Raw genomic sequence first — 26,884 nt, 5'->3', positions numbered from 1 at the left:
AATTTGGTAGTATCCGAAATCTGAAATGCCAATAGTAAGTTAAAATATTTTAACTTTTTCTAAAAATATTGTTGCATCAAACCCTGTGTTTTTTCCAACAAAATTCTACCAATTTATCAACTAGTTAGTAGTCAATAGTTAACTCTTTTTTTTTTTTGTAAATAGGAGGACTTGAACTTGGGATCTCTCATTTATACTCCCTTCCTCTAAACCACCCAACTCATCACTACTAATTAGTATTATATATATATGTACACACTAATTAGTATTATATAATTAGTATATATATATATATATATATATACACACAATCTTATATTATAAAAGTTTAGGAAATTCTATCTGTAATCGATAACTCAGTAGTGTATTCTTAATATCAGTTCCCAAACTGTTTTAGGATGGGCAATTTCTTTTGACCCCTCTTTTTTTTTCTACTATTCTATTATAATATAGTAGTATTTATTATTGAATTTATCTTATATGCACTGATAGTATAAACATTATCAAGGTTGAATGTATGACAGATATGAAAAATTTGGATTTCAAATTCAAATTCAAATTATGTATTATGCTCTGACGGTAAAAGTGTATATACTAACAGTGTGTAGAAGATCAATCCTTAAAGATCTTTTAGAAGTGCCGACTAAGATCGTTAAAGCAGAGACTTTTCGTTGAGAGTTAAAACCAATAATAATCACCACCAAAGTTGCTCTTTACTGTATACGGTTCCATAACCAAACCTAAAAAGATAAAATACTCCCATTTGAAGTTGAACTGTTTATAATGGTCCGTGAATTTCCTCAACGGAAAGGGTAGAGCGTATAATTCATGCCATGCACTTGAGCACGCAGGTGAAGTTAATTAGTCTATCCCTTGGACTGTAGATCGATGCATTTAGAAACGAAAATAAAAGCAGCCTTTCGTAGATATATAAATCCAAATGGTAGTCAGCTTGGTTTACCCCAAAAAAGGGGGGAAATCAGTTAATGCCAATTGATTTTCTTTAATTAATTACTCGGGCAGCAATAGAGATGTGTTCATAAAGGTCGGCTGTATTGTTAGAGCCTAATTAACCTCCAAAAGTCAAACCTTGATCTCACCCTCGCATGGATCTATTGGCCCGCACCACAGCACCCCTCTGTAATTTGCTTAGCTTGCACTCCGCGGGTCAGCCGACCCATAGTGCAAACAGGATGGGATAATTCGTTGTTGGCTCATGGCTGGCCAGCGAGGGCATATATGGTACTTTAATTATTTTTAAAAAAAAGAAAAATTACGCTGGCAAGAAAAAAAAGGTTTTTTTTTTTTTAACGATAAAAACTTTTATTAATCAAAAGGTAACTATACAGGTTGGACAGGTCCTTTTCTTGCATGTCTAGTGCACCCTTGACTAAGGAGAGGAATGAATTCTCTCCTCGTCATTGACGATACTTAGCGCATGAATGCAAAAATGTGTACAAAAATCCATGAATGCTAAGACGTGTACTTGGCGCATGAATGCTAAGATGGTAAGAAGAAGAAGGCAGGCACTTGGTGTGGCTGTATCGGCAGAGGGCTTAAGCTCGACCTTGACACGGAAAAATGGAAAACTAGATGGAACCTTATATTCATAGTTATTAAATCCAGCCTGACAGTTGAACCGATTGGCCCGGTGACTCGAACGTTAGATCGGGCCAGGTCTCTAGTTTGATCTAATAAACAATTGACCCGATTAAATCTGGTTGACTCGGTAGTTCACTTGGAAGCCCGTCCGATTTTTCAATTAATCCGATTTATCTTTTTTTTTTTTAATAAAAAAATGTGGGTCTTAACTTTTAAACTGATAATATTTGATTAGTTAGAAAATTACTTTGTTTTTAGATAAAAAATAAAATAATGAAAAAATAATGCTATATTTTTTAAAACAAGCGATATAAATTTTGTTTTATACTTGACTATATTATTTATTTATTTAAAAGTGCAATAAAATGAAATTAAATCTTCTATTAATATCTATATATTTATTATACATCTTTCGAAGTATAATAATTAGTATCTAAAAGTATTTATTATATACTTTATGTATATTAAAATTACTATTTTATATTTATAAATATTAAATTAATATTCATCAGTTCAACCAGTGACCCACTGATTACCCAATCCCTCTACCGAGTCTTTGTTAAATCCATTGGTGGTCTTTGCTAATTGCTGTCTTTATTTATTTATTTAGTAACCAGTGACCCCATCTTTGTTAAATCCATTTAGTAGATAGAGTATCTCTCATTTTATAACGTCCGTACACTGGCTTCGATTCCAGACTCTGCTGAAATAGTTATTTACTTGAGCTCCACATCTTACATAGATGACTCAATTTTTTTTTTTTCGGGCTGCATGAGGAGGGGATTGGATGAGCACATTGTCATCCTTGAGGATAGGACATGGAATGCCCACTTGTTGTCCATGAAGACGGAATATAAATTTGTTTTTGAATTGGACAGTGTGAGTTCTATTCGATCTCATCCAAAAGTTTTACTTCATCTCATTATTATCTTCTCCAGAGGCGACAAACTGCTATTGATGAACTCAACATACGCAGTATATTTGAAGAGAATGACGTTGTTTGTGTAAGTCCACCAATTCTACACCTTTTCTGGTGCTGCTGGTATCAGAATTTGTTGTCGCAAGGCTGCATGATATATCATATAGAGATCCAGAATTGCAAACCCCACCACCAGCTCCCCCCCCCTTCCCCCCTACAAAAATAAATATAAATAGATAAATAAGCAATCAACTTGAATGTCCTGTTGTTTTTCTTTAATTTCATCACAAATTTTTTTTTACATTTGAATCTTTTGACATATGGAAATTAATCCCTTATAATTTAATAATTACCAGTAATCATTAAATTTTGAGGAACCTTTGATCTCAAGAACTTAATACTTCGAGCACCTAAGTTTTAGATTATTTAGCAAAGATTGTGCTGTTTCAGGCTGTAATCCGTGGTTTCCAACATGATGGAAGTCTACACCTACAAGCAAGAAGTCAGAAGTATGGAAAGGTGTATCTGTGATCCTTGGGTTTGAAATTTATGTATTCTTGGTGCTGATCATTGAAAAAATGCTAAGGTGTTCAAAGAGGAATTGTTTCGGGTCTCGAGGAGTTAATCAATGTTTTTGCTATCTCCATGTCCAATTGGTATTACCCACACCTCGAATCTCCTTCCTCAGCCTCTCGATCTAAACCATTACACCTATTATACTTACTTTTATTACTTTCAACTTACTCATTTTGTTTCCTTTTGGTTTTTTCAACAGCTTCATAGAGGTCAGTTGCTCAGAATCCCCCCTTATCTGGTAAAGAGGCGCAAACAACATTTCCACCACCTAGACCTGTATGGAGTTGACTTGATACTCGGCTGTAATGGATTCATTTGGGTTGGTGAACATGTTGAAGCCAAAGATGACATGGTAGCGGATCAAATGATCAAATCCGAGCAAGAGAATGCCAATTTAAGTGGTCCGGCGAGTTCTGATGATCAAGAACAAAGTCACACATCACTGGAGATTAATTGGGCAACATTTATGTAGAATAGCAAATGCTGTCAGAGTATTATCCACTCTACGTTTCACTGATAACTGAGATAGTTGATTTGAGCAGGTTGCATAATCTTGATATACATGAGATGCTTGGGGCTGAATTCTATGTCATTGTTGCTGAGAACGAAGCTGAAGTTTAACATCAGTGTTTGATTTATATGTGCCCGTAATTGGTGGCAAAAGCCATCTCCCTGAAGAGAGAGACAGAGAGAGAGAGGGAGAGAGGAAATTCATTTTGTTGCAGTCGTCTTTGCTTTTAACTTTAGTTTAGACGTGTATTTCGTTGAGATCTTTTTGAATCATCGACAGATTTGTTAGTGTCAAATGACCAAGGCAATGAAGACAAATTGCTTTCATGACATAAGAAGCGTCCTATTTGTGTATGCATGTATTTGTGGGTTATGTCTGCTGTCTGCAGACTTGCTTCTCAGTGATTTTTGGTGGATGGTGCTTGCATGAAGAATAAATAGGCCATCTGTTTAGATCTAATAGTCAAATCGAAGCAATTCATTGAAGCATTCCAAGCTGTTGCCCTAGACGAAAAAGTTCCTTTTTTTTTTTTGGTTGCCTGTCACGGTATCCAGGGTTTTGCCCTGACTAATCCGTTGGTCGAAAAAGTTCCTTATTGTTCCGTGTGCGTGAAATCTTCAGGCTTAGGGGAACATCCATCTATATAGCTATTGACAGATTAATTCTGCAACGGACAGGAAAAGCATACATTTGGGAATAAAATGATCTCAGTTTTTGCTCGAATCAGAATCAACTTAGGAAAGTTATGTCCAGGTTACATAAAGTCATGCTACGCCGTATCTTGATAGTTGAGAGAATTCTAAGAGTTCTCTCGTGACCATTGGAGTTGACCTACTAGTTCCCCCTTTATATATTGTATTGATATTTTAAAATAGATAAATTAACACTTTAGCCAAATTAACAATAAAAACAATAAAGACATATATGTAATTTGACTACTAATAATATAAAAATAAAAATATATAAACTCGAGCCAATTCGATGCGTCAAGTATACTCTAAAGAAAAATATGTATTTGTACATTTTTTTCTAATCTTTTTAAATAACACGTGAACTTTTTATATCATAACCTAAGAACGGGATCTTAATACACTGGAATTTTTTTTATCCCTTTCAGTGGAAAATTTACGAAAGTTGAATTGACAAAGAACGCACCAATAAAAGGTAGTTTTTTTTTTCCTTTCACACGCAAGCCTTATTACAAATTCCAAACCAATCATGCAATATCATCAGTAATAAGAATAAAAAATATGATTATAAAACATGAGTTAAAATCCGAATCCGATTTTCCCAACATAAAGTTAGATGAGGTAAATCTGTCGATTGTCAAAACCCATAAGGCAGTCGGATATATTTAAACAAAATGTAAGGGGTTAACGTGAAATTACCCGAATATGCAACTGGGCGCATCGTCTTTGTCATCGGAATCATACGACTATAAGAGCACGCCCACCATTTGTCGGATGAGTATCGCTGGTACTTGGCAATCTAGTTTGAGATTATTTAGTAGAACTGCACTGAGACTTTTTACATTCAGATCATACATTTGTGATTTCACTCCCCATCCTTTCCAAAGTAGTAGAATTTTACAGCTACGCCTATGCAACAACAAATAAGAGAGTAAGAATTATCAGAAAGAAAGCCCCTCTTTAACGAGTAAGGACTCGTCGGGGTTTTCTGATTTTGTCTCTGTGTACCAACCTTCCATCTTGAGCTCTTTAAACGAAAACTAATGGGTTTCAGTAACTGGGATTTTCGCGTTGGATCAAGGTGATTCAAACCAGTTCCTGGATTAGCCCCATTGATTTGTAATGGGATTGAATTGAAGAAAGGGCTTATCATGGAAAGTTTTCTTGGCGATTTTGTGCTGCCTTTGCTGCTTTTGATAGGTACGTGGGTCATTTTGTATTCCCATTATTCTTCCCCGACAAAGGCGTTTCTTGTTGATCGAATTTTACACGTCAAAGATGATACAAATGATCCAGGTGTTTGAATATGTCTTTGGGCAAATATTTTAGCATTTATTAGAGTTGTAATTATATTTGTGGATCTTAAGGGGGCATATGATCTCGATTGTAAACATGTATTTGACCCCGGGATTGGAAATGGGTGGCCGGAATTGTGGATAAATATTCTGTTGCAGGGTTTTGTCTATCATGAGAATAGACAGAAGCACTTTCCTTATGATGGAAATCATTATGAAACATGTTTAGTGTAGTTGACAAGTCCTATCTTGAATTTTTGTAACCATGCCTCCTCTTTTTCTTGTGCTAAGTAGTGAGACTCAACTTTATTTGGTGTTCCCGTCTCTACTGTAACTCTTTGGACGTGTAGGATGAAATATTTGTTGGTTGTGAATAGAAACTTTGTAAATGTAGGTGCTTCTTATATTGTCCTACTATCATTGTTCGTCATGCTTTTGTTTCTTACACAATCAGCAATATCGACATCTTTCTATAAGCACTTATTAGTATTTTACTTTCTGTCCCTGCACTTACTTCTCTGCTTCCTTGCAGCTGGTCTACTAAATTGGAGTTTGATTTCTTTCATTAATTTGGTGGCTTCTCTTGTAATTCGATTTGTGGCCCGAAAAAGAGGTAGTTGCTTATCCCTTTCTTGGCTTATCAGTGTGGACCTCTTCTCTGTAGTGATTTGTTAAACATTAGTCTCTAGGACCAAGAGGGAGGGAGGGAGGGACGGAGGGGGGAGATAAATATCTATATAGGAGAGAGATAGAAATATATATATGTATATGTATAAAACTCTATGTTACAAAGGTAATAACTCTATGTTGCATTGTCTTCTCCCAACTGTTCTAACACAACTTTTTCCTTCATTCTTTAGGATTTCGCTTCAGATGCAGAAATTCGTTGCTATGGTGCATTTTTTTATTTTCTCTTATTGTGATATTTTCACAAGTGACCTTTCTTGTTATATCGGCAATTATGGGTTCGGAATGGACGGTTGCAGATGCCTGGTGGATGAAGCTCATTGGATTGATGAAGTAATATGAATTTGATTTTCTTGTGCACAGGCTACATGTGTTGCATTGTTTGACTTCATTTCTCTTCTCTGCTTTTCAATTTTATCATACATCCTCTCTCAAAGTACAAGAATTGACATGGTTTTGCAGACTTCAATCCTGGAGATCTCCACTGGTTGTATATCTCCTGATTATACAACTCTTAGTTGCTGTCATTGCGCTAACTGAGATCCAGTGGAACAGATTTGGCTTTTTCCGATTACAAGATTCTTGTTGGGCCTGTTTTTCTTCAGTGGTTGAGCATATAGGTTTGTAATTATTCACTCTATGTCTGTTTTGTTTGAATCTTTTATTTCTTCATCTATTATTCTCATTAGTCATGCAATCGACAAGTCATACTTAAACATGTTACGAGTTATGAATCATGTCACTATTTTGATATCTGAAGACAGGTGATTCATTTGCATCAGGGCATGAATAAGAATAAATGGAACATTTCAGTGGCACCTAGTGTTTCATAAGTAGATTTACATAATCTTTCTGGCCATGGTTAAAACATGAGGTAAGATTTTTTAAGGCTTGTTTATATGTTCAAATAGTTTGTTAAAAAGAATGGCACAAAATAGGTTGTTTTGAAAATATACTTCAACTTTTAGTCGGGCTACTTACAGTGGCATCTACTAGAATGACAAAGTAATATGATGAATATGAAAAATGTGAGCTCTTTCTCTTTATCTTCCTCATGAGATTGAGAAAGAAATCTTCTAATAATAGGAAGAGAGTGCATAAAAAGTAGGATGACAAATCCCTAAGAGGAAAAAGAATAAATGTCAAAGTTCAAGAAAAAGAGTGAATAAGCAGATGATCCAAGTTGTCATACGTCGCTGATGCATTGGTATATTTTGTGATTTTGTCTTCTTAGATCAGCTTACTGCTGCCCTTGCTGCAAAAGTATTGTTACTCTATCGTGACTTGAATGCATAAGTCCATTCACTGACAGCTTTTAGTTCATACTGTAAGAACTCATGTCTTACCCTCTCTAGACACCACGGTGGCAAAAGCCTTCTTGCACTTCTTGTTTCTGAATCAGCAAAGTTGAAAATGATCTATCTGCTATAAATGTTTGCCCTGCTCAACTTCTTTCAAGAGCCCAACCTGTTAGCCTGTTAGTCAAAAGTGAATAATTATATAGTGAAGACTTTTACATTGCATGCTTTTCCTCGTTTCAAGTTTGTCATAGATCCTGTAGCTTGGTTAGTCTTTAGGTCAAGTATATTGAGCATTATTGGACTAATTTTATTCTTGCTTTTTTGCCTTCATATGATGATTGTGATTTGAGCTCCTTTCTGACAAAATGACATTTTCTTCCCCTTTCTGGGATTTTATATGGAAGGTTCTCGTCTTAGGGTGGCTTCCTGCTTGTTGCTGCCTGGCATTCAGTTGGTTGTTGGAATTAGTAATCCTTCTTGGCTTTCTTTACCATTTTTTGTCTGTAGCTGTGTTGGTCTTGTGGATTGGTCTTTAACAAGCAACTTTTTAGGGCTTTTCAGGTATATTTTTATTGCAGTTCTTCTTCTGTTTTGTTTTCTGTAGTATACGTCCTCTTATTTTGCCAAAATATATGGAAATACATTTCTAATGCCCAAAACCTTCTCATTCAGTTTCCTAATACTTTTGGTGGATTATTTAATATTCAAGGTGGTGGAAGCTTCTTTGGCTTTATGCTGGCTTCAGCATTTGCTTGTTGTATGTGTATCAGCTCCCAGTTGGCTTCCCAGAGATTTTCAACATGATAGCGAATTTCGTTGGTCTGTACAAACTTTCTCCAAAATCTGATTTGCAAGAAATTTCTTCCAGTCTTTCTTTGATGGCATTTTACTATGTGGTATGCACTTCTTACCACCTTATACATTCAGAATATAGTTTGGGATTGTTGGCGGAGTTCTATACAGCTATTCCTATAGTTTCAAAAATGAATTTATCAAGATTCTAAATTCCTAGTGACATTTTGTGGAGTCATTACTAATTTGCTATTGTGGTCTGAGCTTTTATGTATGGCACAAGTATCAGTCATTGTTCTCCCTTTACTTTTTTTACTTTCTTGAAGTGAAAAATGCTTAGGATCATGTTGGTTGGTAAAATAAAGCTTTCTCAGCTATTCATCTAATATTATGTTTGGAAGAAATGGGGTTTTGCTATGAAGATAATTGATGGTCATCTTTGCTGCAGCTAATAAGAGGCTCACAGAAGAGTTAGTTGAATTTTGGACTTTTATAGCAGGTTGTTCCATTTGTTATACCATACTTTTTTCTTTCAGTTTCTTCAATAGATTAAAGTTTATTTCTAGGAAGAGGAGATAGTAAAATGATTCAATGTGATTTGGAAATACAAGGAACCCTGCTTTGGAGGGTTATTACTAAGGAAAACAGGAGACTCTGTTGTTCTCTCTCTTATCTGGAATTGATATTCTTCATTATGCTTAACTTCCCTTATTCAACGATCTTTTTGGTGTCTGAAACTTCTTCTTTTGGGTTTGATGGTAACTTTTGACATAGCCTCATTGCGATCAAATTAGCAGCAGGATTTATGAGTTTGTCCATTGTAGGTTGTTTTGTTTCCAAGTCCTTTAAAGTTGCCCTAGCAAGAAGTGATGTCCTGGACAGGGTAGTTTCGGGCATGTGACTAACATTCAATTTCTACGGAAGTCTGCTGGTATTTTACTGTAGGATTATATGAGATGACAAATTGGGAAGCATTGCTACTGTACTGTACAGTACGGGGTACCTTGTAGGTTGAGTTAGAATAAGTTGCATGAGATAGATAATTTGACTTTAAAATTGAATAGAGACAAAGATTTGAAACACAGTAATACAATTCCCAGTACCCTAGTGTGAAGATAAAGGTTCGTGAGTAGAGAATTTGTAGTTGGCGAGAGGCATGATGGAACTCTGGAAGAGTAGCGACTCCTTTCTCCTATTTTGATGGAGATGCTTTTTGTTTCTTGTTTCTGGATATTTGTGTTAGTGTTCTGGAGCCAATGTCTATGCATGTTCTTGGATTCAGTAGATGTTCTAGTTTTACCTTGAATTCTAATATGTTGAGCTTTTTGGAAGAGTATCTTTATCTAGCATTACAATATATTGCTTTTACTTCCTGATCTGCTTTTCACTAGGGCTTTTTTTTTGGCTTAATTACTTCTTGGATGGAAATTAAATTCCTTCATGCTTGTTAATCCCTTGAGAATTAGGATCTAGCTGAGTATATATATGTATGTTTTAGATAAAGATTTTGGACTCTAAATTTCACTTAGTTTTTGTCACTGAATTTTGAAATGCTTCTTCACGCTTCATTATCAGTAAAATTCTTATTGGCAGAACATTCAGCTGTAAAAAATGAACTTCTCCTATATTGTTTCATTTGTCTCTCTCTCCATTTTGTAGTTACATGTATACGAGTTTATCTTATGAACACTTTGATGCTTAATGTAATACAGCTCTCCTGCGTGAAGTGTGATTTGGAGGAAATGGATTTTCTTATGTCCATAAGAGAGGGAAGCTTGACCGAGCAACTTCTGCCCTCAAGGCATCCATTTTTTATTCGTGAATTGAGGTAATTACCATGGAACATTTACTTTTATCATCTGAGTAGAAATCAGCAGCAGTCTCTTTTATTCTATCCCTTGTTCTTGTTACTCCTCTTCATTCTCTTATTCACTTCTTTCCATGTCTGCTTCTTGCTACCTCTGCTTATTTTCTTCTCTACTCACTCTCTTACATCTCACTACAACAAATTCATCCAGGATATAAGGAAGCACTTTGGTTGATAAGAACCAAAGGTATTTAACATCAAGAATGAAAAATAGAAATTAATTTGCTCTTGACTCTAACTTATTTGGGTTGAAAGGAATATTGTAAATCTAATCAACAGTCTTGATTGACACAATCCCCTTGAGAAAGTAATACCCCTTCATAGTGCTGTCAAGAGGTTGGAATGCACAAAAAAATCTAGGTATTAAAGTTCTATGAAATGGATAGCTAAATTTTACATGATTCAATCTGCATTAAAAGAAAACTTTTAGAAGCAATCAAGTAGTTTCCTTGGTTTTATTTGTCTTCTTATTGTACTTCCTGTTTCTAGTTCTGCCCAGAATTTTTTTTTTAATCCTTGGTTTTCTTATGATCTTCCATTCTCATGACAATCTTTTGACACTAGGGGACTTCTAAGGAAGATTGTTGTTTCTTAGTTATTAATTCTTCCCTCCCCCGTAACCTGCCTCTCCAAAACATACTGTATTCTTCCTTTTTTTTTCTTTGGTTTCTTTGTTCCATTTTCATCTTCCATGTTTTGCTGAACTAGTATTGCTACAAACAGATCTGGTGTAAGGCATGCAAATGTATTTTTAAGGAGAACAGTTTTCCGGTTTTTCACTATCAACTTTTTCACGTATGGTTTTCCGGTAAGTATCATTAATTTGTATAAATTGTTGTTTCTTTCCAGATTTTGATCCATTTGCTCACTTAAGAAGCTCCTTATCTAATTATGCTTGTCTACAATTTACAAAAGCATGAGGTGCGTTGAGACGTCAAAATCCAAGGCCCAAAGGAAGATGACTTCAAGTTAGCTTTTGGATTAAACTACTGCCCAAAGACGAGGCTTTCTCTAAATATATGAAGCCCATCTTCTTTTTGACATTCCATTTACGATTCAGAAACCTGTTTTTTGTCTTGATCCTTCAGTTTCCCGAGTAACTAGTTGGTCCTTTTACTAAAGCATTTGGCTGAAAATTAGGGGATTTTTGCGAGTCACCTTTATCCCTTTTTGAACTATTCACCCGATACTGAGATTTTTGTGGAATCAGGTTTGCTTAGTCCTTGATTAGAAATTCACTTTCAATCCTGAACACAATAACTACAACTTGTCATTGAAACTTGATTGAAGTTCAGGACAAGTGTCTTTACAAGGAAATTAGGAGAAAGAAGAGGAGATGAGGAATATCTGATGCAAGATTTACTAGAATTGGCTTGTAAGACTGGCTGCATTATTATGTTTGTTCTGTTTGCAGTGGAATTACAAGGCTTATGTGCATGCTTTTTCTGTTCATCCATTTAATTGTTAATCACATTGGTGTTACTAATTGGATGCATGCATCACCAATTCTTTTGCAGTTTATTCCTGGATTTGGATACTGCTACTTGATTTATGCTCTTAAACATGCTTCTTAACAAACTTAGATAAGTGGATACATTGCTTTAACTTTTCATTGCTTGCTTACATCTGCTCGAGTTTTCGTGTTGGGGAGAAAAATATGTTTTCTACTTCATCTTCTGGTTCAAAATTTCTTTTTCTTCCACTTCAGATATCTTGCTTGGAGTTAGGACTGATTAAATATGCCAAGGTGTTCATGTTATTCATTTCACGTGATGACCAATAACACGAGCTCATGAACCCAATTTCTGCAAACCTTTGCTATTTTATCTGATTAATGCCATTCATTCAAAAGAAATGCCATTTATTTACCCTTTTGAATGTTGAAAGAGCCTTTTTAAGCAGAAATTATCTGCAGAGCCTGGTTGGCGGACGAGTACTTTCATGCAACTGCTGATGCACTGGTTAATATCACAACTTTGTTGGAAGAAACTTATAGTTGTACAAAAATTAAATTTCCAGCCTATTGTGTGAAAACTTTGGCTTAGAGTAACAAGTCAGAGTCATCATTGCCGTTGTTTTAATTTAGTATTTTCTAATTATGTTTCTACATTTCTTGAGATTGGTTGGTTAAAACTAACTTTTGTTGGTTATTAATATTCTTGTCATTGTATTATCATTATCAATTCTTATGTTTTAAACTTCCAGTGGTCAATTTGACAGGTCTCCTTGTTTGCACTTACATTTTGGAGCTTCCACTTCGCGAGTATATGTGCATTTGGATTGCTTGCATATGTTGGGTACATTTTATATGTTTTCCCTTCCTTGTTCCGTCTGCACCGATTAAATGGGTTGCTTCTTGTCTTTATTCTCTTGTGGGCGGTCAGCACATATGTCTTCAATGTGGCATTTGCTTTCATGAATTGGAAACTTGGAAAGGTTAAACCCGTGTGGCCAAATTGTATTTTTTTTCTTCAACTTCATTGTTTTTATGATAATTGAAAACCTTATTCTCTTTGCATCAGGACATGGAAATCTGGGAGATGGTTGGGCTGTGGCATTATCCCATTCCTGGCTTCTTCCTACTTGCTCAATTTTGTCTTGGAATTCTTGTTGCTCTTGGTAACCTAGTTAACAATACTGTTTTTCTCTGCATATCGGATGAGGAGGGGCAGTCATCAAAGGACTACTACAAAGAGGAAGGTCATTAGATGCTATACAGTGATGCCAAATTTCATGATGGTTCTTCCTTCTTGATAAAAAATACAGAAATTCTGTCCTTGCTGTGTTTTAGGTGTTTTAAAGTGTTCTCTTCCTGTTAAGATATATAGCTTCAAAACGATTTTGTACAAACAATTCCAATTCTTGTTATTAGTTATGTTCCTATTTTTTGTTCGACTCTTTTGTTTTTCAAGCATTTTATTGATTTGAGTTAGCCTTCTGGTTGTTGACTGTAAGGCATGTCTTTATTAGCTGTTGTGCTTCCTATTGTGCTGCTTATTGGATAACCAACTCAAGTTTTGTTACATATTTATCCTTTTTTCTTCGTTTCGGTAAATATTTCTAATCAACTTTACCACCAGTTAGTTGGACTGGGTGGCAAATTGTTTTGAATCCACTCTTCATGCTGATACTTAGCTGCTTATATTTATAGCTATAGTAAGTCAATGTTGCTTCCTTTGCCCCCTTTTTGCTGTATTTTTCTATTTATCATTATTTTGTTTTCAAATTATCTTTTTAGGTGCATCTTGCTATTGCATAGACAAGAATTGTTTTCCCTCTCTCATCATAGACAATGTACTAGTAACTTTTGACCTTTGAGTTTCTAATGTTGGTGCTGCTTTCTAATACGCAATTGTCTTCTATGAATGCAGTGAATGAAGAAACCAAAGTCCTTATTGTGGCTACAATAGCTTGGGGATTGCGCAAATGTTCTCGTGCCATTGTACTGGTGCTGATATTCCTTATAGCAATGAAACCTGGTTTCATCCATGCCGTGTATGGTATGTCAGCACAGATACTGTCATTCTTCTACACTAATGATATCTGCAATTGGCTAGGGCAGTTCATTCTGTGTGGTTAATTGAGTTGTAGGAGGGATTGGATTAGGAGCATTTGTCCAATCTGATTCTTTACAGTTTTTTAAATTTGTCTCAAATCCTGTCATCTTTTGCAGTGATATTCTTCTTCATGTATCTTTTGAGCCATGAAATCAGTAAAAGAACGCGCCAATCTCTGATTCTTCTTTGTGAGGCTCATTTTGCCATACTGTACATTCTTCAGCTTAATTTGGTCTCAAAAACTCTGGAGAAGAAAGGCTCCTTAAGCATGGGAATCCTTTCTCAGTTAGGTACGGTTATCTGCATCATGGAAACTTATGTTTTGGGAGGTGGGGAATAAGGGTGTGCCCCTGCCAGAGGGTAGTTAAAGTGACAGATAGAAAATCATATCTCTCTCTCTCTCTCTCTGCTTTTAAATTTCTTGGCCATATATGATTTTTACTTAATGTTCTTTGGCAAAATTCTGTAGGTCTCCTTGAAAGTGATAGTTCTTGGGATTTCCTCGAAATAGCTCTGCTTGCATGCTTTTGTGCAATTCATAATCATGGGTTCGAAATGTTGTTTTCATTTTCTGCAATCGTACAGCACACACCTAGTCCTCCAGTTGGATTTAGCATTTTGAGAGCTGGATTGAACAAATCAGTTTTGCTGTCAGTCTATGCCACCTCAAGCACCAGGGACAGTCATGACAATGCCTCCCATGGTAAATCTTGCCGCAATTTGCTTCATTACTCGACATTTTATATGTAGTCATTGCGTAATATAGTTTGTTGCTGAAATCGGTCCCTGGATCTGTGGGTTTGTCCTTGATGGATTATTTTAGCTGATTATGGAGTCTGATTTTGGATAATGAGTTTTTGTGATGTTTCGCTTGCTTTTGTATTCAGATAATAGATTTTTTTTAATAGCTAAAATCCATAATCAACCAAAGAGTAGCTTTTTCTGATTCTGATTATTCTATATAATCACTTTTGATAATCAAAAATAGCAAAATCTAGAGTAAACGAGACCAGGGCCTATGTCATGATAAGCTGTTTTTTGTCAATTTTTTTTCCTAAGTGGCTGATTATGAATTAGTTATTTATAGAGGCTTCCCTGTCACTTCTTCGTTTCTTCGACTGGGAGATGGGGTTGCATTTAAGTTTTACAATTCTGGTTAACTAAGAATAAAGGAATACTGTTTCCATTCTCTTCATTTTTTATTGCTTTATTACTAGCTTGCTATTGTTTCAGATTGATTTTTGTTGCTCTTGTTTCAGAGAAAAGAATTGCTCTGTATCTTGGCGCGATAGGGAAGAAATTTTTGTCTGTGTATAGATCATTTGGAACCTACATCGCGTTTCTGACCATTCTTCTAACAGTTTACCTGGTGAGGCCTAATTGTTTGGCATTTGGGTACATTTTCCTTCTCCTTGTCTGGATTATCGGAAGACAACTTGTGGAAAGAACAAAACGACGTCTTTGGTTTCCACTAAAAGCGTATGCAATCATAGTCTTCATTTTCATCTATAGTTTGAGCATTTTCCCCACTTTTGAGGCTTGGATGTCTGCAAAATTCAATCTTCAGTTGTATTTTGGCTATAACCCCGGTTCTTCATTACTGGAAAATGTTTGGGAGTCTTTAGCAATTGTAGTCGTAATGCAACTTTATAGCTATGAGAGGAGACAGAGCAAAAGTGTTAGATCAGAGGAATCAGATTTATCTCAATTTGGGATTTTGGGGTTCATCAGACGCTGCCTAATCTGGCACAGTCATAAGATCCTGTTGATTGCATTGTTTTATGCTTCATTATCTCCAATAAGCGCATTTGGTGTTTTGTACCTTCTTGGTGTTGTCTTTTGTTCAACTTTATCTAAAGCTTCCCGAATTCCATCCAAATCATTCTTGATCTATACGGGTGTTCTAGTGACATCTGAGTATCTGTTTCAGATGTGGGGTGAATATGCTGAAATGTTTCCTGGACAAAGGCACTATGATCTATCCCTCCTCCTGGGGTTTCAGGTATACAAACCAAATTTCTGGGGTATAGAAGCTGGCTTGAGGGCAAAAGTTCTTGTGATTGCTGCATGTACCCTTCAGTATAATGTCTTCCATTGGTTGGAGAGGATGCCCGCTTTTCTTGTAGATGTAGTTAATTCGGAGGAGCCTTGCCCACTTTTTGTCTCTGCAGAAGACGTCCTACCAGTTGTTTCAGTGCCCAATGGTGAAAATGACGCATCATCAAGTTTCAATGAACGATCTTCAAGAAAGATAGGAGTCACGAGTAGTTCATTGCCTACATTCAGCCCTGGTCTTTACCAATCATCTCATGATGTGTCCACGGCTGGAGTAGGATATAAGGATCACAATACTAGAAAATACTCATTTGGGCATATATGGGGGAGTGTGAAGGAGAGTCATAAGTGGAACAAGAAGACGATTCTTTCCTTGAGAAGGGAGAGGTTTGAAATCCAAAAGACTACCTTGAAGATATATTTGAAGTTTTGGATAGAGAACATGTTTAACCTTTTTGGCCTTGAGATCAACATGATTGCACTACTATTGGCCAGTTTTGCTCTTCTGAATGCAATTTCTTTGCTCTATATTGTATCACTTGCAGCTTGTGCTCTTTTAGAGCGGCATATACTTCGGAAACTATGGCCGATGTTCGTCTTCTTGTTTTCTCTTATCCTTGTGTTTGAATACTTTGCCATGTGGAAGCACCTCATGCCATTGGATCCACATGTTTCAAGTGACACTAATGTGCATTGCCATGATTGCTGGAAAATCTCAAACTTATATTTTGCTCATTGCAGGAGCTGTTGGTTGGGTATGAATCTGTAATTCATGTTGAACTTCTCAGATTAGATGTATTATCCACCGCCCATGTTCTTTTTTCCCGATTTGCTAAGTATTTGACTGCTCAATTATAGAATTTCAAGCTCAATTATAGAATTTCAAAAACTTGATCTAGCACGTAGTTTCTGAAAGGGTGGTCTTGCACTCACTCACACACACTCTCTTTGTCTCTCACAGAGACACACATGCAGACACCCACACAGACATGCGTGCACATTTTGGGGCTGGTCAATACGGGCTTGGTGGTATGAGGTATTTTAGCATGGTAATAGCTACATCTCAGGCTTCACTTGCATTAGTTGGGAATATAGTTTGAAAAGATTTTTTTTCCTTCCTCTCATTTTTTATCTTTCTTCCAGTTGAGTTTAGGCCGAGACATCCTTTTTTCTTTGTGGAGGCCCCCCCTGGCCTTATTCTTCTGCTAATAATTTTTCTTTATCAAATTTCCTGTATACAAAAGTTCCTATTTTTTCAGATACATTTAATTTTCGAGGTGGCCTAGGAGATAAATGAACATAGTGCACTTCTGAGACAATGCCTAACCACGTGCTGAATTTTCCATTTCCTGTCAAGTACTGATTTTCTGTTGGATCTAATTCAACCAAGACTTATATTTAACTGCTTATTTTGTTGCAGGACTTATTGTTGATGATCCCCGAATGCTGATTAGCTACTTTGTCGTCTTCCTGCTTGCATGTTTTAAGCTCCGTGCAGATCGAGCTTCAAGTTTCTCTGGATCATTTACATATCGCCAGATGGTTTCTCAAAGGAAAAACGCTTTTGTTTGGAGAGATCTGTCATTTGAAACCAAAAGCATGTGGACTTTCCTTGACTATTTGCGGCTTTATTGCTATTGTCATCTGTTAGATCTTGTGCTTGCTTTGGTTCTGATTACAGGAACCCTTGAATATGATATTCTGCACCTAGGATATCTTGCTTTTGCTTTGATTTTCTTTCGGATGAGGCTTACGATATTAAAAAAGAAAAACAGTATCTTTAAGTATCTGCGCATATACAATTTTGGAGTTATTGTTCTTTCTCTTGCATATCAATCTCCTTTTGTGGGTGATTTTAGTGGGGGAAAGTGTGAAACTATTGATTACATATATGAGGTGATTGGATTCTACAAATATGACTATGGGTTCCGGATAACCTCCAGATCTGCTTTAGTTGAGATAGTCATTTTTGTTCTGGTATCACTACAGTCATACATGTTTTCCTCCCCTGAGTTTGATTATGTATTTCGGTATCTTGAAGCGGAGCAAATTGGGGCTATTGTACATGAGCAAGAGAAGAAAGCTGCATGGAAAACTGAACAGTTTCTTCACATTCGTGAATCTGAAGAGAAAAAGCGCCAGCGCAACTTCCAAGTAGAGAAGATGAAGTCCGAGATGCTTAATTTACAAATCCAGCTTCATAATATGAACTCTACATCTGCGTGTGATGACTCTTCTCCTGCAAGTGAAGGGCTTAGAAAGAGGAAGAATGCCACAGTAAATACAAATATGAACAGTGGAATTCTTGAAAAGCAGGATATTAATACTCATCCTGATTCAGGTTTTGCATTCGATCTGTATGGTTCTCCAAGTAATGTAAGAGGAGAGAGTCCTTTTACAATGGAATTTGCAAAGCAACCAATAGAATCTCCTCTTGGAGAGATCACTGAGCTTGAGGAATGTACAAGTGAAGGTTCATTTCTGGAGTCTGACAGAGAAAGGAAAGGCAGAGGCCGAGCAAGTGAAAACCCTTTAGTCTCTGCTGTACAGTTGATTGGTGATGGTGTTTCTCAAGTGCAATCAATAGGAAACCAAGCAGTTAACAATATTGTGAGCTTTCTTAATATTGCACCTGAAGATTCAGATACAAATGAGCACACAGCTGCTGAGGATGGGGTCTTTCAGGAGAGTGAGAGCCAAAATGTGAGGTACGCATGCTTGGATCGTGCCTCTTCTGTGCAATCTGACAGAAGTAGAGCATCTGATACTGCAAGTTTGCAGATTGGAAGGATCTTTGGCCATATTTGGTCTCAGATGCGGTCGAATAATGATGTTGTTTGTTACATTTGCTTTGTACTGGTATTTCTGTGGAACTTTAGTTTGCTTTCGATGGTTTATTTGGCAGCTCTATTCTTGTATGCTCTTTGTGTCAACACAGGGCCAAGTTACACTTTTTGGGTTATCATGCTAATCTACACTGAAATTTATATATTGATTCAGTACCTGTATCAAATTGTGATCCAACATTGTGGTTTCAGCATCCAGTCAAGCATTCTTCAAGAACTTGGGTTTCCAACAAAGAGGATAAAGTCATCATTTGTGATAAGTACATTGCCTCTTTTTCTAGTGTATCTATTTACTCTTGTTCAGAGCTCTATAACTGCCAAAGACGGTGAATGGTTTTCGCCAGGGTTTAGTAAGGGGAGATTGTTGCACCGCAAGGAGGTTCTGCAGGTTTCTACTTTGAGTGGGACAGCAAAGGAGCTGGTCCAGCTAGTGGAAAAAATGGTCAAAATGGTGATTAGCAGCTGCAGTACATATTGGAAATCACTGACACAGGAAGCAGAATCTCCTCCATACTTTGTCCAGTTGTCTATGGATGTTCATTTGTGGCCAGAAGATGGAATTCAACCAGAGAGGATAGAATCTGGAATTAATCGTCTGCTACAGCTTGTTCATGATGAGAGATGCAAAAATGAAAATCATTGTTCTTGTGCTAGTAGGGTTCAAATTCAAAGTATTGAAAAGAGTACAGAAAACCCAAATGTTGCCTTAGCTGTTTTTGAGGTGGTTTATGCCTCACGTAGTGAGGAATGTAATGCCAAAGAACAGTACGAGTCCCTAACACCAGCGGCTGATGTAGCAAAAGAGATCCTTGAAGCACATAATGCTGGTTTTACAGAGGGAATTGGATTTCCTTACCATATAATCTCTGCTATTGGAGGTGGTAAAAGAGAAGTTGATCTCTATGCCTACATATTTGGTGCAGACTTGTCTGTTTTCTTTTTGGTTGCTATTTTCTATCAATCTGTCATAAAAAACAAAACTGAGTTTCTCGAGGTTTATCAGCTTGAGGACCAATTTCCCAAAGAGTTCGTATTTATTCTAATGGTATGTATATATTACCTTTTGTTTCTTTGCCTTTTGATTTCCTAAAAATAATGTTGAAATCTTGTAGCTAAAAGAAAATATGAAGAGCTAGGATGAAATAATTTACTTCATCAACCTGGCCTATTTGCAGTAGCAAGCAGATGCTTTGACCTAGTTAGCAATCTTGATACTTCATTTGAATATTTCTTATTTTGGTTGAGCAATGCTTTTTGATTGTTATAGCAGTGGATAATATTATGTGTTTTATAGCTGCATTCCTTTAAGATTATCTAACTTGTAATAAATTTTATTCCCATGTTTATGCAGGCTTTCTTCTTCTTGATCGTAGTTGATCGTGTTATCTACCTCTGTTCTTTTGCCACAGGAAAAGTTATATTCTATCTGTTCAATCTTATCCTTTTTACCTGTGCGGTCACACAGTATGCCTGGCACATGGATACCTCCCAGCAAAACACTGCAGGTTTAGCTCTTCGTGCAATATATCTGACTAAAGCAATTTCTCTGTCACTACAAGCTATGCAAATCCGATATGGGGTACCACATAAGAGCACCCTGTACCGGCAGTTCCTCACCAGCAAAGTTTCCCGAGTGAATTATCTAGGTTATCGGCTTTACCGTGCCCTGCCTTTTCTATATGAACTACGATGTGTTCTTGATTGGTCGTGCACTACAACAGCATTGACAATGTATGATTGGCTGAAGGTGAGGTTATCCAATGTTTTGTTTTCTGCTATACCTTGGTAAGGTGCAAAAAGACTTTCAATAAGTGCATCTTGTGAGCATGATCATCGTTGTCTGGCCTCATATGTGCTTGAAGTTTGTGAATGGCCCTGCCAGGTTCATAAAAAATTCAAGTTCTATAAGAGGCAAAATGGACCAAATTAAGCCATTGAATGGAGTCACTGAATACATATATGTGGCACAAAACTTTTTGTGGGTAGGTTGTCCAGCATCTTTGTCAAAGCTAAAACACAATCTCTTTGCATCATCCAAATGAGTGGACTTTACAACACAACACAGATGTCAAAACCTTGCAATGGAGCTTTTCAGTCTTTAAGAAAAATGGTCTTTATCTAAGTCAAAATTGGTTATGAATTTCAGTTTAGTCTACATTCTTTGTTCTAACCACATTTTTGTACTTTGATTTGTTCCTCTGGCATCTGCACGAAAGTGAAATTGAAGTTGTTTGTACAGCCTAATTATTCTAAGGTGACATAATAAATTAAGGACCTAATATGCCAATCATCCTGAATGATTGGTATGGTTTGTTGGACTAAGCTGGTTATTATTGCATTTCCAATGGATGCTTGGAATTCTTCAGGCAGCCTTTTGTTGTGTTACTGCTTGGAGCTGTTATTTCTATTGTGGAATCAATGGCTTTGACCTGGTTGTCTCTAGGATAGCTCTTTCAGATTGGTTAATTAGTTTTCTTGATCTGGTAATATACAGAGATGTCAAGAAGTTGAAGGAATTGTTTTGGAGAACTGAAGTTTGTATATTTCTTTTTGTAGTTGGAGGACATTAATGCAAGCTTGTACCTCGTCAAATGTGATGCTGTTCTTAATAGGGCTAGACACAAGCAAGGGGAGAAGCAGACCAAATGGACCAAGTTTTGCAATGGGATATGCTTATTCTTCATTTTAATTTGTGTAATTTGGGCTCCTATGCTGGTAAGTAATTCCATTCTATCTGCACTTAGTGTGTAATAGTGACCATGCTGGTAAGTAATGATACTGTCTTTTTAAATGTTCAAATGTGGATGGGGAAAATGTGCAGTTGTAAAATCAATCCAAGTTAGCTTAACAATATCTTTAATCACTCATCATTTTTGGGTTTTTTTGAGTATTCCACCATCGTTCTTGGAGGAGATAACTTCAGTTAGTCAAAATTTACTAGGCTGTGTGAGATAACTTTGGTAACGCAAAATTTTACTAGGTTGTGTGGGTAAAGGATTAAGCCTGTATGTGGTCTATCTTGTGTGCTGTCTTACCTGGACAGGTCTCCACTCTGATGGTTAGCTAAAATGTCAAACTATTCTTAGTATTAAAACCATCGGAGCTGGATTGGCATTTTAATGAAAAGAGTGCAGATATTATGTTGCAGGGTTTGACAAATATTTTCCAAATCATAAGCTCCAATACACCAAGCAATATCATATTTGGGATGAGGTTCTTCTGCAGCCGGATGTTATGATAAATCCTGTAGAAGCTTGCCCAAAAAGTTGTGACAATTGTGAATGGATTTATTTTATTTTTCCATTTTATCCAAAACCTTTGAAGAAAGTACTGTAATTTGGAATTAAAGAAATGCTCTCCCTATCTCACTATGTTGTGGGCTTAAATGCCATTTGGTACTTGGCTATTTCTAAATTGGTCATCATGGGTTTTGGATTGCTCTCATCTGAAAACTACTCCAATTGGAAAGGTGGTAGTTCCGTGACATGTAGCAGATCCCGTGGTTATGATTTCTTGTTTATACATGGAAACCTTTAAACAATGTAATGTCTGACAAACATGATCAAGGTCAACTTACACTCCAGGTGCAAGTCTCAATAAAGTTACACTACCAATTATGTGTTTTAGGGGGTAAAATTTTGAGATATTTATGTTTGGATTACGTCATATCTCCTTGATTGATAGCAATCAAGTTTTCTAGTCAGTGAAATACATTATATAACATACTGAGAAAGTGTCATAATGTAGTCTTCTAGGATTGGGTTTCTTTTACCACTTTAATGAGCTGAATTTAGTTTAGATTTTATAAAATTCATTATACCTGATAATTTCTACATACCATTATGAACTCATTTTTGTAGTTTGGTCTGCATAGTAAGTTCTTCAGCAATGAATTTGCTCAAACTTGTTTACATGGATGCCTCAACAAGAACTATCCTTTAAAATCTAGCCTATCAGAGGACTTTGAACTTGCATTATCTGCTGACCTAGGTGATTATCTCGTGGCCATAGAGCTGCTGATCAACAATTTAATCAAGCTTTTTCTATTTTTCTGTTGATGAGACTAGATTTGTCCATGTGATGCTGTTGTTCATTTTTAATATGGGAGTTGGTGGATTCAATGCTTTTGATAGGTCATGGATTCAGTAGATTTTTTCCATATTCCTTGTGATTGTTTTGGTTTCTTCCCAAGAGAAAATGCAGCACATTATGGTTAATTTAGCTCTTGATCCTACTATTATTCTGTAAGCAAAAATTTGTCAAACTGTAGTAATTTGTTAGACTGCTAAATTTTTGGGAAGCACCTCAATGGAGTAGCTACTTGGATTTTGACTATATAAAAGGAAATGATATGTTCCATCTAGAGCTGTAAACGAGCCGAATCGAACCGTGTATTTCATGTTTGAGCTCTGTTCGTTAAGCGATTCGAACAACGTTCGTGTTCGTTCGTTAATTTTTGAACTCCAAACCTGTGTTCGTGTTCGGCTTGTTAAGCAAAGTTCATGTTCGAGTTCGAGTTTGTGTTCGGCTCGTTTAACATAAACGAGCCGTTCGTGAACATGCTCGAAGTGCTCGAATCCAAATTATTTTAAGCCTTAAATATGCCATACAAATCATTAATCATTCTCTAAAATAATTAAAGCACTAAGTGACTAAATTCTATTCTTCATTAACTATATAACTAACATTAACATAAAAACAACAAATAAAACAAAGCAATTTGCCCTCCAAATATAAAAGTCCAGCCATAAAATTAACCCTAAAATTTGTCAAATGATAATTATGTCCATGTTCGCGAACGTTCGTTAAAACTCGCGAACATGCTCGTGTTCGCTCGATTATTAATCGAACAAACAAATTCGTTCGAACTCGGTTCGTTTAAGGTTTCGAACGAGCCTTTCACAAACACGAACGAGTTGAAACGAACCGAGCTACCGAACAGCTCGGTTCGTTTAACAGCTCTAGTTCCATCTGCTTCTAGCTAGGTAAATAATCATCTGCCTGCATGTCGACTGGCTCACTATTTGTAACTGAACATAGTCTTTTGCTCTCTAAGTACAGATAAAGTCAAATTGGAACTGCAGTGTAGTTATTTGTCTACATTGATTTGAAACCGGAATCGCTGCACTCAAATGTGAATAGCGTACTTTGCTTTATTTCAGTGATGGATCCACTAAGTAGACTATAAATGCAGATGTATAGCAGTGGTAATCCAACAAACATTGCGAATCCCATAAATGATGCAACTGTTCAGCTTGATATCAAGACAGGTGGTGGAAGGTTGACATTGTACCAGACAACTCTTTGTGAAAAAATTTCGTGGGATCAGCTGAACACAGTCATTGATCTTGATCCTCAAGGTTATTTGGATACATACAATGTGCGTGACATCCAACTGGTTTGCTGTCAATCTGATGCGAGTACTCTGTGGCTTGTCCCTCATCTGGTGCAGAGAAGGTTCCTTCGGTCTCTCAATGAAGAGATGAATATCAAGTTTTCTTGGATTCTTACCAGAGACAGACCAAAGGGCAAGGAAGTTGTTAAATATGAAAGAACAGTTGATCCAATGGATTGCCCAAAACCATCAGAGGTTGAGGCAGTGTTTAATGGCACTAGTAGTAGTTTTCGGGTGCGAAACATCTATCCAAGATATTTTCGCGTTACTGGTTCGGGTGATGTTAGGCCTTTTGAACAGGAGGTATGCTTTTTCCTAATGTTCTTCCATCATCAGCCACCAACCAACACTTACCCTTCTCTACAATGTAATGTTGTGCTTCTACATTTCTTCTCGTCAGTGTACTGTTCAGACTGACCCTTGCATGTTTATATTTAATCCAGTGGGTGTAGCATTACGAAAATATGCTTGTTCTTTTAAATTTTTATATCTATTCTGGAAAGAATTACAGTTTTCAACACAAGGACCATGATGTGGAATCTTTTACTTCAAAATATTACATAGGAGTACAAGATACTGATGTAAAAATTGTTTGGCTCACCAAAAAAGTGAGAGATTCAATTTCTGGTAGAAAAAGTGTTACTTAGTTGAACATACTCTATTTAGAGTTACTGGTGAACTTGATAAATACATGTCCGTTGACTATTTTACCATGGAGAAATAAGATGTTCGCCAATATTTGACAGGCTAACGATGTCAGTGCTGACCTTGTCCTTAATAATGGGAATTTGGAATGGTGGTCCTTTCATGATATCAATTCGTTGGATGTTAGTGGCTGTGGAGGGTTAAAAGGGCCAATGGCCATCATTGTATCAGAAGAAACCCCACGTAAGTAATTAGTAATATTTATTAGATACCACTTTGAAGTTCTGGTTTTCCTTAGATGTTATCAGTCCACTTCTGGATGTGATTGTGCCGATACATTTTGTTTATAGACATTACCTTGTCCCTTTTCCTATACCATGGTACTCTTATTGTGCCCCTGTCCCTCCCCCTCTCTCCTTGCAGGGGCTTTTTTTCAGCGGTCGAAGAAAACCACTCTTTGACTCTGGAAAATTGGCTAAATTTAACGAGCATTATGTCATATCTATCCCACCAGTCATATTGAATCAACTAAAGGCTAAAGGTTTTGGGTGGATGTAGCTGGGAAAAAGGGGGAGTCGCAGATCTGAGATTTTAAAATGCCATAGAAGTTAGTAGGGTGTTATTTGAACCAAGGGATAGCTTACCACTTTAGGCAGTAGGGAAAAGCTGCCTCTCTTGTTTTTAAGTTTTATACCTCATTCTCATGTGACTTTGTTTATGATATGTCAAAACCATGTCAGAGGGTTTCCTTGGCGAGACGCTCAGCAAATTCAGTATCTGGGGTCTGTACATTACATTTGTGCTAGCAGTTGGACGCTTTATCAGACTTCAGTGCTCTGATTTGCGAATGAGGATCCCATACGAGAATCTTCCTTCTTGCGACAGGTACATTGCCCTCTACTGATTATGATTTAAGTATGCAAATGCAGCTAAATATATTTAATAACAGCATACTGTTAATTGTCACGTTTTAGTATAGTACAAATTTGAGTATTGATGCTTATACTCTAAAAGGGAGGTTTTATGAATGTCCTTTCCTGGAGATATACTCCTCCTGAAATCCGTAGCAATCCTGACACTTGTAGGGAAGAGTGTTATGTCGCTGTAGCCACAACGAAAAAACAGTGGACAGAGTTGGTCTGGGTTAAAGGTTGTCAAACATAATAATTCATGTTTTTGTAACAGAGAGCCCACGAAGCAAATTATGGTATTGTCATTTTGAAAGGGTATGAGCAGAAACTCACCTTGTCCTGTAAAGGAGTAGTTTGCATCTCAGTGCAGAAGCACTGGCAACATAGCAGAAAGGAGTTGCATCTCAGATTTTGACAAAAAGACAAGAATTTCTTTGAGTTTTTAATCATTCTACCTATTAGTGGAATAAATGATGGTCCAAGGGTTCTTACTCGGGGAATCTTGGACTTATTTAGAGTTTTTTTTTAATTGAATCATCGCATTATATTTTTTGGGAATTGGTTGGAATGTGTTCTTATTTATTACTATAGGATTTTGGTTTACACAACCTCTTGTTGCAAATGCTTGCGAAAAAGCTTTTGTGACTAATCATATAGGGGATTTTGGCTTTCTCCAAAGCGGCCTTGAAGACGTCCTCCTGCAAGTAATTTATTTGACATATGGGTTTTGCAGGTTGATCGCCATCTGTGAGGATATATATGCTGCTAGAGCAGAGGGAGAACTTGGAGTAGAAGAGATCCTATATTGGACGCTGGTGAAGATTTACAGGTCACCTCATATGTTGCTTGAGTACACGAAGCCAGACTAGATTGTCAATCGCAGCGCTCCCTTCTTTTACAGGGTCAACATACACTTGATACGGGCCATACGGCTAACGTTTACATGTATGTGAGAAATACTGACCAGAGGCAGCCTTTTGATTTGAGACTTATAGATTACTCTGCTAGGCTTCTCGATCACATTTTTTAGTTCGATGTCGGGAAGAATTAGTAACACACAGTTCCGTTATGTATAGTTTTTCAGTAGTTTCATATTGCCCAACTGCATTTATTTACTTTAAAAAGGTTGTAAATATTGGGTAAGAGCCCTTGACCGCATTGTAAAAGTTTTTAACGTGTATAATAGTATCGTCTTTGATGTGCAAAATGTATTGAAAACCATGTCCTCGGTTCGGA

General features: G+C 36.7%; 1 protein-coding gene and 1 pseudogene across 1 annotated transcript; both read left to right on the top strand.

The window, feature by feature from the left end:
- Positions 1-2,373: 2,373 nt before the first annotated feature.
- LOC113773658 lies at positions 2,374-3,718 on the top strand (annotated as a pseudogene).
- Positions 3,719-5,097: 1,379 nt separating this feature from the next.
- On the top strand, positions 5,098-26,855 carry LOC113777252 (piezo-type mechanosensitive ion channel homolog). Its single transcript, XM_027322290.1, has 21 exons — positions 5,098-5,497; positions 6,125-6,205; positions 6,453-6,612; positions 6,742-6,899; positions 7,985-8,141; positions 8,290-8,476; positions 10,085-10,200; positions 10,963-11,047; positions 12,460-12,675; positions 12,762-12,939; positions 13,611-13,739; positions 13,913-14,086; positions 14,266-14,499; positions 15,056-16,606; positions 17,272-19,742; positions 20,049-20,444; positions 21,254-21,412; positions 23,892-24,395; positions 24,839-24,980; positions 25,478-25,622; positions 26,382-26,855. Exons 1-21 carry the CDS (start codon positions 5,449-5,451, stop codon positions 26,515-26,517), a joined length of 7,428 nt encoding a protein of 2,475 aa, XP_027178091.1. The 5' UTR covers positions 5,098-5,448; the 3' UTR covers positions 26,518-26,855.
- The last annotated feature ends 29 nt before the right edge of the window (positions 26,856-26,884 follow it).

The sequence above is a fragment of the Coffea eugenioides genome, chromosome 1 (assembly GCF_003713205.1).
Source record: "Coffea eugenioides isolate CCC68of chromosome 1, Ceug_1.0, whole genome shotgun sequence".
Taxonomy (NCBI): domain Eukaryota; kingdom Viridiplantae; phylum Streptophyta; class Magnoliopsida; order Gentianales; family Rubiaceae; genus Coffea; species Coffea eugenioides.
This window is presented reverse-complemented; position numbering and strand designations above follow the sequence as displayed.

Bases quoted from the DNA above. Each gene is read 5' to 3' on its own strand.
- LOC113777252 (XM_027322290.1), top strand. From the start codon at position 5,449: ATGGAAAGTTTTCTTGGCGATTTTGTGCTGCCTTTGCTGCTTTTGATA. The intron at 5,498-6,124 runs GTACGTGGGTCA...GCTTCCTTGCAG, and splicing joins GCCTTTGCTGCTTTTGATAG to CTGGTCTACTAAATTGGAGT. The intron at 19,743-20,048 runs GTATGTATATAT...ATGTTTATGCAG, and splicing joins AGTTCGTATTTATTCTAATG to GCTTTCTTCTTCTTGATCGT.